Below are 17,851 nucleotides of genomic sequence, written 5' to 3'. Positions count from 1 at the left end.
TTTCTTATTGTTTCAATATTTTGTGCTTCTTGTCTTATCTTTCTAAAAATCAAGCTATAGTTGATATAGTAACTCTCTTAATGGACTAAAACTAGAGGAATATCTCATATCCATCAAAACGAAAATCAATCCAAAAAATATACTTTTCTCGTCTAGGCTATCTAACAATAGAATATGTGTTTACCTATCCAGTGTGGCAAAGGTCGATGAATTTATGAACACCAAAGATGGAATAATTAGAGTAAATTCAGGACAACTTCAAACTCGCAAATTTATTATTCCAATTAATGCCAACGCTTATAATAACCAATGTATTATACAGGGTGAGTCATGAGGAACTTTACATACTTCTACCATATGTAGAGTCCCTCAGGGAGCATATCATGTGGCCACTAAAAAATGTCAACTCCTCTTCTTTATTAATTAACAGGGTGATTTGTGTAATTGACCATTTATTTCATTTTACTGTAGTGTTTATACGGCTCATTTGATTTTTTAAATTTTTGCATGATACAGTACACTACTATCAAGCATTCGACTGGTATTAGCTAAACTAAAAAATTCCAGGACTGGCTTTGGAAAAATTAATTTAGGGATTCGTATTAAATATTACACCCTGTATATATTTTTTAAAAAATGCAATAAGTGATTTTTAAACTACATAAATAGCCAATGAAAACGACATATGCGACAATGTTGTCGCACTTTTATTAAATTTTTAGTGAACGATCAAATCTTACCAAAAATAGAACAACCATAATGAAGTATAAAATTATAAGGTAATTAATTTAAATAAATGTTATAAATTTCAAACATTTTAATTGAAATGATAACTGAGTCACTGCACAACAAAAAACAGTAACTACTAACAATAACGAAGAACAATTTAAAAAAAAAACTAAAAATATGTACATAGAATTACGGATACTCTGGGGATCGTTTCTAATAGTATTACAACAATGTATAATTCTATCAAATAATTGTTGTCGGTTATTAATATTTACTGCGTAAACTAGTTGCTTCAATCGTCCCCAAATATGGTAATCAACGGGATTGAAATCAGGGGATCTTGAAGGCCACGAAATAGGACCTGCACGTCTTATCCACCTGTTGCCATAAACATTATTGAGATGTTGTCTCACTGCCAGTAAAAAGTGTGGGGGTGCCCCATCATGCTGAAAATACATCCCTCGGATAGCAACGTTCGCGTTGGCAAGCAAATTCGGCAAAATATTTTGTAGAAAGTTCAAATAGACCTGCCCTGTTAAAGGACCATCAAAAAAGTGAGGACCTACTAATTGGTTATTTATGACACCAATCCACACGTTAACCGAAAACCTTAACTGAGAACGACGTTCTCGAATAGCATGGGGATTTTCTTCTGCCCACACATGTGAATTTCGTGAATTATTTATCCCGTCTCTGGTAAATTGGGCTTCATCTGTAAATAGTGTCCTGTATAGCGTTGGTCGATTATTGTTAATCCATCTACAAAATTCCAACCTATCGATCTCATCTCCAGCATGAAGTCGCTGAACCATTTGAATGTGATATGGGTATAGATTATTTTTTTGTAAGACTCTACTTACTTTTGATTGAGTAACATTGAGTTCTCGACTTACTTGTCTAGTGCTTATTGTAGGGTTCATAGTAACGGCGTCCATAATGTCATCTTCCTGCGCTTCATCTACATGTCGCTCTGTTGTTCCACTAGGAAAAGTGCCATTTTCTCGCAAATAATTAAAAACTGACCCAAATGTTGGATGACTGGGAGTTCGACATTAGGAAATCTCCTGCGATATTCTCTACTAGCAGCCCTACCATTCCCCTTACAGAATCCATAAACAAATATTATATCTGCATATTCTGTGGTCGAAAACTGATGTGGCATTTTGAACGAAAGTAACAAAAGCTCTACCAAAACTAACACAATGTACTTAACGTAGATATGACAGAAGAAATATGTATTCTTGTACACATAAATAACAATTGATAATGACAATAATGACAATGGGTATAAAATATCAAGAAACGTCAAACGGTCAACGCCAACCTTCATTTTAAACTTTTTTAGATTTATTTTTATTTAGTACAGTTGATGCAATGTATTATTATTTGACACAAAATTTTAATCATTTACAATCAACAAAAACTAACACATACAAGAGGTTTGACTTTTTAATCAATTTAATTTAATATTTATCGAAAATAATGCCCCAATACGATCTATGAGTAAAAATTTAAAATTGAAAAACAATTGATTCTATCGTAGAGATAATACAAAGTGACAGTAAAGATGTTAATTTTCTACGTATTAGATTATGTTCTAGGAACTCATTTTAATTAAAATGTTTGAAATTTATAACATTTGTTTAAATTAATACCTTATAATTTGATACTTCATTATGGTTGTTCTATTTTTGGTAAGATTTGATCGTTCACCAAAAATTTAATAAAAGTGTGACAACATTGTCGCATATGTCGTTTTCATTGGCTATTTATGTAGTTTGAAAATCACTTATTGCATTTTAAAAAAAATTTATACAGGGTGTAATATTTAATATGAATTCCTAAATTAATTTTTCCAAAGCCAGTCCTGGAATTTTTTAGTTTAGCTAATACCAGTCGAATGCTTGATAGTAGTGTACTGTATCATGCAAAAATTAAAAAAATCAAATGAGCCGTATAAACACTACAGTAAAATGAAATAAATGGTCAATTACACAAATCACCCTGTTAATTAATAAAGAAGAGGAGTTGACATTTTTTAGTGGCCACATGATATCTCCCTACCCTACCCTACCTAGCTCCTTGAGGGACTCTACATATGGTAGAAGTATGTAAAGTTCCTCATGACTCACCCTGTATAATGTGGGTCCATCTATTCCATATGATTGTATAGAACAAGAACTCAGAGAACTAGGCTATAACTTAGTATCTCCTTTAAATTTTCTTCGAATTGGCGGAACCAACCCTGAGTACAAACACATTCTTAGTTTTCGAAGCTACATCTATATCTCACCTATCTGGGACCAATAATATGGTTTCAGACTTGATAGTACTATCTCATGATAACGTATCATATCGTATTTTTTGTCTCATGAAAGCCAGCTGTGTTCAAAGTGTAATCAAACAGTACATATCTCAAACAATAATTTAACTACAGTAAGTCAAGAGCCTAAAAAAAAACAAATATCCCTACCACTCGGAATGAAATCCCTACCACGACAACTCTACAAATCTTCACTTTCCCAACATCTAACCCATAACATAGCACCAAATATACAATATAATAATAATGATACAGATGAAGAACTAACCACAGAAATTTCTTCGCTTACCCTAGAAATAATGGAATCAAAAAATGCACATAAAACAAGTTCCAAACGCAGTATTACAGAAGTATTAACACCTCCGCCGTCCTTACAAACTGAAGTTACATTTTCACTACCAACTACCCAGAGAAAGAAGAAAACCAAAATTATTACTGAAGAAGAATCATGCTTGGCTAAAACACATGAACCAAAATCTAATGGAATATTGCTGTTACTGGAACCAACTAGGAGAATACTTGAAGAAGATTCGTTTAAACTCAGTTTTGACCAAATCGTCGATTTCTTTGAAAATATTAATACGAGAATAAGACATGAGATTATGAAGCAAATAAAAATGGACCCAGTAGCAATGAAGATATTTCTAGAAGAAGAATCCGACACCTCTTTTGATTTAGCGTAAAGTACATAGTAAACAGAAGCAATGGCGTCCATAATACAATGACACGTAAACAGTTTCTACAGCCGATTCGAAATGCTAAAGCATATTATTCCAACACATTACAGAAATCAACCCATTGATACTTTGTTTACAAGAGACCAACCTTAAAGAATCCAACCATGCATTCAAGTTTCAAAAATACACAAACCTTTTCAAGCAAAGATAAAACGCTTAGATAGCTAGTGGCGGAGTTGCTGTTTACGTCGATAAAAAATTTGAAGCTCAGCAATTACAAATCAACATACATAACTTTAAAGAAGTAGCGATTACAATAAAAATGGAACAAACAATCAATATTTGCAGCATATATTTACCTCCAGATTAAAATATAGATCAAGAAGATTTTGATAACCTACTGCAACAAATTATCCCAGCCCTCATATTATCTTAGGCGATTTTAATTCGCACAATCCTATATGGGGTTCAACAAAAACTTATGCTTGAGGCAAGGGATTTAGTATGACTTCACAAAATCTAAATCTGTTAAACGATGGTAGACCTACCAGGTTTAGCATTCAAACGGGTAGTCAGTCAACCATTGATATATCGTTATGTGATCCAATGTTATCCCCAACACTAGAATGGGACGTTATCCCGTACCTATAAGGAAGTGACCACTATCCCAGTAAAATTGCGTTTCCACAACAAAAAAATAACAATATTGCCACAACCCCATCGAAATGGAATATTAAAAATGCAAACTGGGAGATTTTTACAAAATACATACAAAATGAAATAAACATCATAAAAGATATTACTCTTAATGACATAGATAAAGACCTAGATACCTTTATATCAATAATCAACAAAGCAGCAGAAAATCATATTGGAAAAACAAAAACACTAAAATATCATAAACCTATAGCATGGTGGTCCTCAGAATGCAAAGAAGCCGTAAAAACATAAAAGAGCTTTAAATAGGTATAAGTACCACAAAACTAATGAAACTATGGTAGAATACAAATGACGTCGGTCAGAAGCTAGATATATTCTCAAAAAATGCAGGAAAACACCATGGCAAAAATTTGTTTGAAGTATAAATAGTTCTACCCCAGCAAGTAAAGTGTGGTAAAATATAAGAAAAATATCTGGAAAAAATGTTCTACTTTCCTAGCAAAAAATAACAAAATTATCAGCGATCGGAATAAAATTGCGGAGCTATTTGCCAGTGATTTTGAGTCAAATTCAAGTAACGATAACAATTATTTAAGATTAAGAAACAAAGCGCAGAAAAAACAAAGTTGGAGTACTAGTCTCACGAGTATAAGATATTGAATGTACCAATTATAATGCACTAACTTAGGGACGCCCAATGTCAACTAAAAATTCTGCGCCAGATCCAAAGTATACCATTAATTTTTTTGTTAAACCTACCAGAAAGTGGAATGTCTTGGCTGTTAAAATTATACAATTTTATTTGGACAAATCAGGTCTTTCCATCTGTATGGTCAGACAGCATTATAATTCCTCTGCTCAAACCCAACAAAGACATAACAAACATTGACTCGTACCGTCCTATATTACTCACTAATGTATCATTGCAAATAAGCAATCTTATAAGAAATATACCGAGACATGAACTGCTTATAGTCATGGGAGATTTTAATGCTAAAATAGGTAACGGAAAAGAAGGGCAACATATTGGTCCTTATGGATTAGGAGAGAGAAATTAACGAGTAGAAACATTGAGTATCTTTGCAGCTAAAAATGACTTAACCTTGTTAAACACATTTTACAAACTACCACCTAGACGCCTGTATACGTGGAAATCACCTAGAGACAACGGAGAAGACGTTATTATAAGAAACCAAATAGACTATATAGTTGTTAACAAAACATACCGAAATAGTTTCAACAGTGTTAAAACCTACCCAGGCGCTGATATTCAATCTGACCACAATCCTTTAGTGGGCGTGTATAGAACCAAGTTAAAGAAAACACGCGGAAAAACTGTAAAAAACATGGCATTAGAAAACTGAAATGTAGTGCAGTAAAAGAAATAATCAACAAAACAATAAATAGAAAATTCAAAGAAATCGATAATACAACGAAAGGCACCGAAGAGAAGATAGAATCCCTTAATAAAACGATAGACGACATTAAAGACAGTTTTTTGAAGAAAGAAGAAGGTAAGAATCAGACATGAATGACGACAAAGATTCTGCAACTGATGGAAGAAAGAAGGAAAAACAAGAACACTAACTCTATGTATAAAACATTACAACGAGATATACAGAGAAAGATCAGAGAAGCCAAACAGAAAGAACTGGAGAAAAAATGCCAAGAAATCGAAATTCTATAAAGTAAATAAGACGACTTCAACGAGCATAAAAAGGTAAGAGAAATTACAGGCAAATGTAAAAACAGAAGAGTAAGTAAACTTGTTAATGACAACGGAGAGGTAATCGTGGACAAAGAGAGTATTGATAATACCTGGAAAAATTACATAAGAAATTTATTTTTTGATGAGAGGGAGAACCAGTCCCCAATACCTACGGTAACAGGACCACCTATACTATTGGCAGAAATAAGAGCAGCCATAACATCACTAAAAGAAGGGAGACCTCCAGGACCAGACGGAGTACAGTCTGAATTTCTTAAACTTCTTGATGATAAATCTTTAAGAATACTATGTAAAATCTTCAATAATATCTATGACACAGGCAATATTCCAAAATATTGGCTAGTTTCAGAATTTATTACGTTACCAAAGAAACAGGAAGCAAAAAAGTGCGGAGAATATAGACTAATATGTCAGCTAATGAGCCATACACTAAAACTTTTTCTTAAAATTATACATCGCAGAATATACAAGCTATGCGAAGAGAGAATACAAGACACACAGTTTGGATTCATGAAAGATGTAGGTACGAGAGATATCTGTTTAGTCTACAGCTATTATTCCAAAGATGCAGAGATATGACTTGCGATATCTACAAATGCTTTGTGGACTACCAAAAAGCATTTAACACAGTTTAACACCGAAAAATGATGGATGTTCTAACAAAAGCCCAAATAGATGATAAAGACCGGCGTATAATTCAAAACTTATACTGGAACCAATCAGCTACAATAAGAATAAATCTTGGAGATAAACCGACAGAAGCGATCCAGATTTTGCGAGGCGTTAGACAAGGATGTATACTTTCACCTATATTATTCAACCTATATTCAGAGGAAATATTTAGTGAAGCCTTGGAAAATTGCGAACATGGTATCCTTTTAAATGGAGAACGCCTAAATAACATCCGCTATGCAGTTGACACCGTTATTTTTGCAGACAGTTTAAACAGTTTACAGCAACTAATAAACAAAGTTAATGAAGTAAGTGAACGATTTGGACTCCAAGTAAACATATCAAAAACTAAATTTATGGTCATCAGCAAAAATAAATTTAGAGCCGTCCAACTGCTTATCAAGAATACACCAGTGGACCGAGTAAAACAGTTTACCTATCTTGGAACAACAGTAAACGAACAATGGGATCACCCAAATGAAGTAAAATGTAGAATAGAGAAGGCTAGGAATCCATTCAACAACATGGCTAAACTCTTTAAAAGCCACAACTTTAATCTGGAGATAAAAGTAAGGCTCCTACGATGGTATATCTTCTCGATATTATACTACGGAGTTGAATCCTGGACACTCACTGAAGCGATGGAGAAAAAACTTGAAGCTTTCGAGATGTGGCTATACAGAAGAATCCTAAGCATATCATGGACGGACAAGATAACCAACGAGACCGTACTACGAAGAATGGGGAAAGAAAGAGAGGTGATGTATACCATTAAAAGGAGAAAGTTAGAATATCTCGGCCATATAATGAGAAACGACACTAAATACAGATTACTGAAAATAGTATACGGAAAGCGGGGAATTGGGAGAGGAAGAATATCATGGTTAAAAAACCTGAGGAAATGGTTCTCCAAAACAACAACTAATCTATTTAAAGTATCAGTTAATAAAATAATTATAGCCAGAATGATTGCCAATATTCGAAACGAATAGGCACCAAAAGAAGAAGAATGTATCATGCAAAGTTCTAGAAAAATTTATAAACAAAACACTATTGTGGTACTTAAAACAAGAAAAACATTTAATTCCTCAGCAAAGTGGATTCCGTCAAAATAGAACATGCTTAGACAACTTACTTGATTTAGAGTCAGAGATACACAAAGGTTTTCCAACTACTCAAGAGACTATCACAGTATTCTTCGATATCACCAAGGCGTATGACACGGTTTGGAGATTTAATATTATATTTAAATGTAATTTAATTTAATTTTGTGTAATTTTAATTTAATTTAGTTTTATTTTATTTTATTCTATTTTACTCTATTTTATTCTATTTTAATGTATTATATTCTATTTTATATTATTTAATGTTAATAAAGAGTTTCTTACTTATCGCTGAAAATCTACCTAACAATATTATATGGCTCCCTTTAAGTAAAGGTAACATTTAAACGCTGTTGTTGGTGATCGTTCAGCTCTTCGCGTTGTGTTGTCTCTCGTGAAATAAATTTGTTGTGCATTCACCAGGTGAACAGCTAAATTAACTACACTGAGATGCCGTTTCTGTATAAAAAATGAAGAGATTATCCTGATCGTCTCATTGATATATCTTCCCATCTGATATGTTGAAACTTCATCGATATTATTTGGAGCCGCAATACCAAATACATTTATGTTATGTAAATCTATCAATACTGACATTTATTTTAATCATAGCTTCCTTTGTTAGTCATAGTATGACGACATCTATTAGTTATATTGCGATTTAAAATGACAGAAAAATTGTTTTTACGTCTTTCCGTACAATTTTTTGGAAATTATCTTTTACACAAACCTTCTCCTGAAATTAACAAACACAACAAAAAAAGAATTATCTAATTTGGTGTAGTCTTTCCGAAGATATGAGGGTACAAACATTTCGGGATTTATTTTTATTTATATAGACTTGTCATGTCACCACTGTTCACTATTTCGACCAATGTTTAACTGTGTATATAATTTGCCTTTGTATTATTGTGGGAAAGTGACTAATATTCCAACCCTCTAAATTTTTATTGTATAGTCTCCTCTAATTACATGATTTTTACAATGGCTCGATACCTTTACCGTAAAGATTAAATAGAAAAGGTGACAAGATGCACGACTGTCTTACTCCTTTGCGACTTATCACATTTTTTTCATCATTTAATTGTAAATCTCAATAACACAGTATAATAGTTTCTAAACTACAGTCTCAATAAGACGGTAGTTTAGAAGATCAAGTAAAACATTGACATAATATATTTTTTCTATTCCTATGTCTCTTATTCATACAAAATAATAATAAAATAATTGTCTTATGTACTTTTAGAGTATTGTGGCTGATATAAATAACATAATGGAAGAGAGATCAGACTGGAGTAATGAAGAAAAAGACCAACTCGAGAGCCAAATATTAATGGCAAATACACCAAGCTTATGTTTAGAGCCCGATAGTTCTATAGGCGATGAAATGACGTCAATATACAATAAACGTAGAATATGGGATCCTCACAAATTCAGACGATTATCTAAAAAATTCTCCCAAGTAACAGTTAACCGTAAAAGGAAATTGGATCAGTTTACTCATAGGCCTGGTTTAGAATTTTATGAATTTCTCACTAGATCCAGAAATAAACCAAAGATCGGTTCCTCGTCTATGTCAACTATTACTTCTAAACCTTTAAGGAAAAGCATAGATGAAATCAAACCAATACCAGTACCGAATTTAGAACCCCCACCTCTCGCCCCTCCACAAGAAGTCGTTATTAACGAATTTAAACCTTATCAGCGACCAAAAGAGACTAGCGACTGCTTGCCACAACTTATAGAAGAATATATTTTAGAAACAGACATGCCTTCAAAGGATAAAGGCAATCCAAGGGTGTACCATATCAAGTTATCAATTTTGCAAAGACCTTCCGATTCAGAGTACTTAGGAGAACTTTACCTCGATAGGGATCACAAGAAAAACGAGCAAAATGGCGTAGCTTGTAGGTTTTCTTTAGGATCTCGTGCCAACGCTAATCGATATATTTACCAATTTACTGATATTTTCACGGAAAGCGGGAGAAAGTCTGTTAGAATCAGCTATAGGTCGAGTCCAGGGTACAAGGAAAGAGTAGCGCAGGCTCAGGCTCAAGCCCAAGCTCAGTTACGAGCTCAAAGTGCCAATCAACCTAATTTGCCTCAGCAGCATTTACAACAGTTGACCCAAAGTTTGCATAATCAGTCGTCTACTCCTGTAATAAATGGAACTGTTGTCAACACCGTAGGTCTGCAAAATCCAATTCAAAGTACTTCAAATGTTCCAATTTTGGTAAGTTTTTAAAATTGATTTACCAATAAGCTTTATTTTACTTAATATTTTTTACCTTAGATGGCATCGTTCAAATTAATGTTGATACATTAGTTAATTCCCCCAATATATGATAAAAATTCATTTTATAAATAAAATATGTACGAAAAACTATAGCGGGTTGAGTTTACCGAAAGTACAAGCTGATTTTAGCCGTAAATGTCAAACATGGAACAAAAAATTTCGGTTTAGCAGTGTTTGCATGTTTTTATAATGTAGATGCTTTATGCTTCAAATATAAAAAGATAAAGCTTTATATAGAAAAGTACATTTTGTTTATATTATGTTATGAATTCTGCAATTTTTGATTTATATAAAACAAGAATGAGTAAATATTTGAGATTAATTACAGTTAATTATTAGAAATTTTTTTTGGCAATTGTCCTTTGATAGATTAGGGGATAAATTTGGCAACTGTCAAATCAGCAGTTGCCAGATTGCAACAGATGTTTGCAATTAATTTCGAAAGAGACAAATATTTACTCGTTATTGTTTCATATAAATTTAAAATTGCAGAATTCATAAAATAGTTTAATCAAAATGTACTTTTTAAAAGCTTTATCTCTTTACATTTGAAGCATACAACATATGCACTATAAAAACATGCCAACACTGCCAAACCGAAATATTTTATTTTATGGTTGACATTTGGGGCTATATTCAGCTTGTACTTTCGGTAAACTCAAGCCTATTAGCTTGTAAGAATGATCCAGAAAACACTAGTATATGGCAAAAATAATTTTTCGTTACATTTAGAACTTTTTATATTTTACAAGCACTAAATAATAAAAAGTCTGTGATAGAATTAAATTCAAATATATCATATTACATCATACTCAACGAAGGTAAGTTTTTTCGGGACTGGAATAATTCAGATATCTAGCTAGTTTTTTTAGTTAACATATAACTTAACAATAACATAACCTTATTTTATTCTGCCATGTATCTATATTGTTTGGTACTCGTTTCCTAGTTGTTTTGCAATTTTGTGAGTGATTTAAGTTTTAATAAGTTATTTATTACATTTTAATTGTTTGAACACTTACAAAATAAAATGTGTAATACTTTAAAATGCAAGCAAGTATATGTTATATAACACACTTGTTTGAAATTCCTTTTGGCCAAAAATATTTCTGTATCTTATCGTTCCAATTTTCTTTACAATATGTGTATAAAGAATAGCTCTGAGAACCACTTTTTCTAAACTCTCTTTCTTTATTCAACAATTTTCTGTTATTCATATATTCAATTGCCACACTTTATATATTTACATTATTCATTTTGTTACATGTTATGTTTGGCAACACTTTTTGTCAATATTCCAGTCGGGAAGACACTTCAAAGTTACATTTTCATTGGAGTGTGTAAGAATAACATGCATCAAGACATCAAGTCTTCCATTCCGTGAATAATAAATGTAAAAATTACTTGACATAACAATACATGTAATCAATTCTTCTAAATATTTTGTTAATTAATTTTACTTGTTACCATCACCAACCCATACTTTAAGTTAAAATTGATGAGATTCTCTCCAAGACAAGCAAAAGCAGTTAAATCCGCAATTACACTAAAAAAATAAACCAAACATTATTATAAATAACAATATTATAGTTTCCCAATTACAACCTCTCTTTACTTGGTCCAGGTTTTGATTTTAGATCAAACTCATGAATTTGCATTTATTCTTCAGTTTTTTTAGTGCCAGTAACATAACTAGAAAATTGAACCACTGTTAAAACAATTCATACGAACATATTTAATCAGGACCGATAAACAATATAATATGAAATAATATGAGAGCTATTATAAAGAAACATTTCCTTTTCTTTCTTTCCAATTTAAAAATGTACAAAGATACACACCCAACTGAATCATGCATAAGTGTGTATCATGGGACAAGTTGACAACCTCTCTGTTATTCGTTACATTGCAAAATATATTTTGGTTAATTAAAGAATTTATTATGTGGCCAGTATATGACTGTGATTGGGAAATATTTCTCTTTTCTATATTATTTATTTGAAATATCGACATGTAGTGACTTACCCTTTCAGGAGGCTTATTTCATGTTCTATTTTCAGATGCACATGACATCAATTCGTGTACTTTTCCTAAAAGATAAAAATTACCACGAAAACATTAGTTTAACACTAAAACAGCCATTACAGACTTATTTAAAAAGACAGTTTGAAAGTTTACCTGTTATAGAAACATGTTCTAAAGAGAAACACAAGGCTTAAATGTGTTTGCAAGCAGCAGAATACCCAGTGCCAGCAGGACAGCTGCAAGATGACTGGGAAATTTCAAATTCAGATTTGTTTTTTTCTAACAACCATTTCTAAGTTGTAATGTACTGATTTTTTTGCCCTGCACAGCACTTGCTCATAATGAAGTACTTATTGGTATCCTCAGCAATTTGGGTGTACTTAATAAATAATTTCATTGCCAATATTCTACCCTTTTCTTTGCTATTTATTAATGATTTTTAGTCCTTTAAATGTATCTGTTGGAAGTGGTTTATAAACAGCATGACTAGGACATGGTATTGGCGTTTTATTTAGATTTAATAGAGAAGTACCAAAGTTTTTTTTTGTCTCAACCATAACCTATATACAAAAAAGGCAAAATAGTATAGTATTAGAGAGCAGAAGCAAAACGTTGTATAGGTTTACTTACCCTCTTTCAAGTTGTTTTCTAGTACTGTGACCTGTGACCGCTGCCAGCCCATGGAGGGCCATGGTGGCCCGTTGGGGTTTCTAGGCTCTAAAGTTTTACATGGAGTGGATGCCAGCCACACGCATAACTCCTCAAAAAGTCCAGCCTTTTATATCTAAAATCATTACTTTCTAGTTTGTCTTCTTTGAGGAGATCATTTCAGTGTCATGTATATTTTGCTTTCTTGGCTATAGTTTTTAGAAAAGTATTTGACCAATGCGTATTACCGGTTATGACCTATGGGGCGGAAACTATGACTATCCAAGACTAGGGCTTCGAAATTAAGAGTGGCACAGAGATGAATGGAACGGTCTATGCTTGCTTCTAACAGGTTGAACACACACTCCTACATATGAACTTACATACCAAAACTGTCCCAAATTGTTTTCAATCTTTCCAGTTAATGTGTAACAATCAGTAATAAATATGTACATAAAACACTCACAGACAAGCCTAAACCAGCCGCTTTATGAACACACACCGAATAACGCCCATAAATAAGAGGACATCGAAAAGAGTCTGCATCGAGACTGCGGTTCGCAAGATTGGTCCTACATATGAGTGTGCATCGAGATTGCGGTTCGCAAGATTGATCCTACATATGAACTTACATACCAAAAATGTCCCAAATTGTTTTTAATCTTTCCATTTAATGTGTAACAATCAGTAATAAATATGTACATAAAACACTCACAGACAAGCCTAAACCAGCCGCTTTATGAGCACACACCGAATAACGCCCGTAAATGAGAGGACATCGAAAAGAGTGTGCATCGAGATTGTGGTTCGCAAGATTGGCAACATGTAGATATATCGAAAGAGCGACCATATAGCGAGGTGTGGGTGTATTGCTTTAAAAAAAAATAGCATTATTATAATCATTAAAAAATAATAATAAATTAACAGATACCTGGATTTGTTGCATATTTCAATTTGTCTGAATATATAGTTTTTAGGGCTCGTAGGACGTTTACGCATTATATATATCGCTTTATCGACTATAAGAAAGCGTTCGATACTATCAAATATGACAAACTTACAGAATTATTACATATTTCAGGACTTGATATTAAGGACATCCAGATTATTAGAAATCTGTATTGGAATCAAACAGCCCACATAAAGTATGGACATACGGTAGGTCAGGACATAACCATTTCGAAAGGGATTAGACAGGGCTACATAAAACATGTCGATTGATGGTTGCCAACCTTCGGTAGAAGACTGCACATAAAGAAGAATGGCTCGTAGATTATACATTTACGAGCTTGAGTAGTCAGGTGTTATATGTTTTCTACAGTGTTAAGGTCTAGAAGATGACCAAAACGTTAGAAAATAAAGTGAAGTATGGGTTAGTCCTAAAACGAATATTGGAGCCTTCCAAAGAATATAAAAAAGGAAGAAGTAAATAAAGAAATTAAAGAAAAATTAAATATTTCAGTCATCTTAAGAAATCATAAACATCACATTTTACAACTTTTCATTGAAGAAAACATCGAAAGTAGAAGAGAATTAGCAAGACGATGAAATTCCTGGTTTAAGGATACACGACGATGGATTGGTAAATAAGGTAACACATGCTAATGGATACGGAACTCTAAAGAAGAGAATAATGTTTTAATAAATACGATTTTTGTAAATATAAAAGAAATTAAAACGAACTGCAAATACAGAGTCTGTTTTATTGTTTAATAAACGCCTGTTTCTAGTGATTTGCCCTTTTTAAATTAATGTTTTAACTCCCTTGCTGTAACTGTTACTATAAATAATTTCTGATAATTTTGCGAGAATTCTTTGACTTTTGAATTAGTTAAACTAGAAAATGTTTATAACTGACTGCAATTCAAGTGCGAAGGTAGCACGATATATTGAAATGGAAAGGATATAGACTCCTATATTCTTTCCATTTTATGGAAACAGTAAATTTATTAGTAAAAATTTTTCCTAATTTTCAGCGAAGTCATTTGCAAGGGCCAACAAAACCGTCTACTCAAGAACAGGCTATAAGTGCTTTGGCTACCAAACTAATGAACTCTGCACAGGAATTCCAAGCAGGTAAATTTTAGATTTTCATTTTGGACCAACTTTGGTCAAATGTAACAACATGAAGGCAGTCTGAGCATTTCCATTGGTAGGTGAAGTTAAGTAGTTCAGTAAAATCAAAGTAAATGATTAAACAATCGAATTTTGCATGCTATTGCTTTATTATTGTCTTAATGTAACTTAATGTAAGAAAGTCTTCGAACTGCAGCCATCTCATTGTTGTTGTTCTATTTATTTCTCTGGTTTGGTTCCATCTGGATAACGTGGACATTTTCTGTATTTTCTCTTCTTCTTTAATTTTCGACATATTTCCGTAAACTTTATTTATTGTGGTTCATTTTTAACTCTTTTTAGTTGTTCATTAGTGGTTACTATCAGTAATATATCATCAGTTGTTTTCATAAAATGGTTTCAATATTTTTCTTTGACGTAGATTCCTATATTATAGTACCTAATCTATAGATTCAAAAAAATCTTTCTGCCCCAGAGTAATAGTTTGGATTATATCTTCTTGTCTTCTCTTCTATTTTCTCTGTAGATTCTAATTTGCAAATCTCGGTTTAGCTTACTTTCCATAGCAGCATTTTGGTATATATTGTGAAGAAGCTCGCTTCTGTAATGAATTCCAGAGAATTCTAGATGGCAGTGATGTCACCCACTACGAATATAATGTGACTCTTTACCATCCCGAACCGTCGGTTAGTCACTGCTGGGTATGTACGCATCTGGAACATATGTTTGTTTAGTCAGCTAAATTTGATATTTGATAATGCCGTCCAAGTGTAGCTGAATAAATATTTCGGCTGGGTACAAGTAATTAGGTATAATTCAGATTATTCCTTCTACTTTTGGTTTATTTCTATTAAGCGGTGGTTCTTTTTTTAATGGATTTAAATAAGCTGCTCTTACTCAGTAGAAATGTATTACAATAAATTATAAACAGTACATTTTGAAGTAGTTAGTTAGATGATACAATTGCCATTTGTTTGCTCTGTGCTTGTGTATAAGAAGTATTAAAACTTACAGTAGTTGATACGTGATCGGATCATTCACCGGCGTGGCTGCTTCGTTTGGCAGTTGACACTTAAAAAGGGCTTTATGCGTGCAATCTTTCGCAGAGTCAAATTTTAGAGAGCGCGGTGTTGCAGCGAGAGGAAAGAGGTAGGAGCATTGTGCAAGGTTGTATTAAGTCAAAACACAAAAATTTTCTAAAAAAATTATCTACTATATCGATATATAAGTTGTTGCCAGATAAAAGTATTCAGCATTTATTGCGTTGCAAGATTTATCTGGTCCATGTTAATTTCTTGATTATTTTGAAATTTATTCGAAATACAAATTAATATTTTATTTTTGTTTAATTTGCAGAAAGTGCCAAAAAAGAACAACAGCAGCAACAACAGCAGCAGCAACAGCAACAACAACAGCGCCAACAGCAACAACAGAAGTTATCGAGTAGTAATACGATTAGTCCTCCTCAAATGTCACCTCAGCAAATACAAACATTAAACCAAAAAATATTAGCGCGCAAGATGACTCTTCCTAGTGTAGCAAACGCGCGCGTTCTTAGTCACAATAACCTAATAGCTCTCAATAATAATCGAATGAACTTACAGGAATTGCAACTGGGGCAGCAGCAGCCGCAAACTATAACTCTAACTTCAGTTAATAGTAGCAACTATCCTGGTTTTACTACAGTTCCTGTGAAACAACAAGTGGTTAATCAAAGAATCATAGGTAGTAGTACTAGTGATAGTAACAAGTCTGCGTTATCCGCGTTGTTAGTGGGTACACCGGCAGCCGATAGGCCAGATATTGTAGGACCTAATACAAATTCGTTATTGTTAGAAAAATTAGGGGATTCGCCAACTAGTTCGCAACAGACTCATTTTATACAAAGTCCCAAGAGTAATCAACAGTTCATGGTACAATCTCCGAAAGGAAACACAATGTCGAGTCCTCCGCCTCAAACAGGTGGGACGATTAACGTGCAGGGTTTAAACATTGCCCAATTACAAAGTATACCGGGTATACAAGTACAATTGCAGGGCTTCGCTCAGCCTATATCGCTTTCGCTTAATGTTTCTTCAACGGGAAATATTCAAGGACATCCTACGAGTTTAATAGTTTCCTTACCTGTTACTACTGCCACTCAAACTTCTAATACGGTAACTCAGGCAGCCGGTAGTAGTAATGTAAGTGGCGTGAACAATTTAGGAGTGGCTCCTCAGACTGTGGTGTTAGCTAACGCTGGTACATCTAATTTAGGTGAGTAATATTTTTCTGTATGAGGTATTGATCGTCTATTGGTAATTTTTATACCAGATAGCAATTAAAAAATAATGTTAAATATATATTTGATATTTTATAGATTCATATTATTAAACACGTAACTTTGCGAGTTATGTATGACTTATATTGAGTCAAAAAATTAGAGTAGGTTTTGGAATTTCCATTTAAATGTCGTTGGTTGGCAATTTGACTAATCTTCGATTTTTACTAAATGACATGACAGTTATGATTTGGCATTGTCAATATGAAGTTTTTTTGTAAAAATATTGTTCGATTTTTTAAGGAAAATTAACTTGTTATACAATGCAGCAAAAAGCAAAAACCGTATTACATTATTAAGGGTGAGAAAATAAATGTTGAGTGGCAGTTTTCAATTCCTGATTACATGGAGTGAAGGCAAATTCAGAATGCACATTATCATAACTAATTTATGCCAATTTTTCTCATGTCACCTTCTAACACATCTAAAAAAAACTATCCCATACATATATTGTTTGAGATAATATATTGTAAATTCAAGCAAAAGTATACAAATGAACCCTACAGATATTCAGGTATACGCGGGAGCACTGTAAATGTTTCTGAAATAAATATTTATAGTATGGGTATCTTCCCTTTAGAGATAATGGAAGA

The 17,851-nt window shown here is 32.9% G+C and overlaps 1 protein-coding gene across 5 annotated transcripts in view; it reads left to right on the top strand.

Moving 5' to 3' along the window:
- Positions 1-17,851, top strand: part of Spt20 (transcription factor Spt20 homolog) — a 62,690-nt gene that overhangs the window by 29,855 nt on the left and 14,984 nt on the right. For all 5 annotated transcript variants that reach the window (XM_072535245.1, XM_072535246.1, XM_072535247.1 and 2 more), the window contains exons 5-7: positions 9,140-10,126; positions 14,839-14,938; positions 16,295-17,194. In XM_072535245.1, coding sequence (XP_072391346.1) covers positions 9,140-10,126; positions 14,839-14,938; positions 16,295-17,194 — 1,987 coding nt within the window. The remainder of the gene's footprint in view (positions 1-9,139; positions 10,127-14,838; positions 14,939-16,294; positions 17,195-17,851) is intronic.

The sequence above is a fragment of the Diabrotica undecimpunctata genome, chromosome 6 (genome assembly GCF_040954645.1).
Source record: "Diabrotica undecimpunctata isolate CICGRU chromosome 6, icDiaUnde3, whole genome shotgun sequence".
In the NCBI taxonomy this organism is placed as follows: Eukaryota; Metazoa; Arthropoda; class Insecta; order Coleoptera; family Chrysomelidae; genus Diabrotica; species Diabrotica undecimpunctata.
Note: the sequence above shows the minus strand (reverse complement) of the source record. Positions and strands in the feature narration are given on the sequence as shown.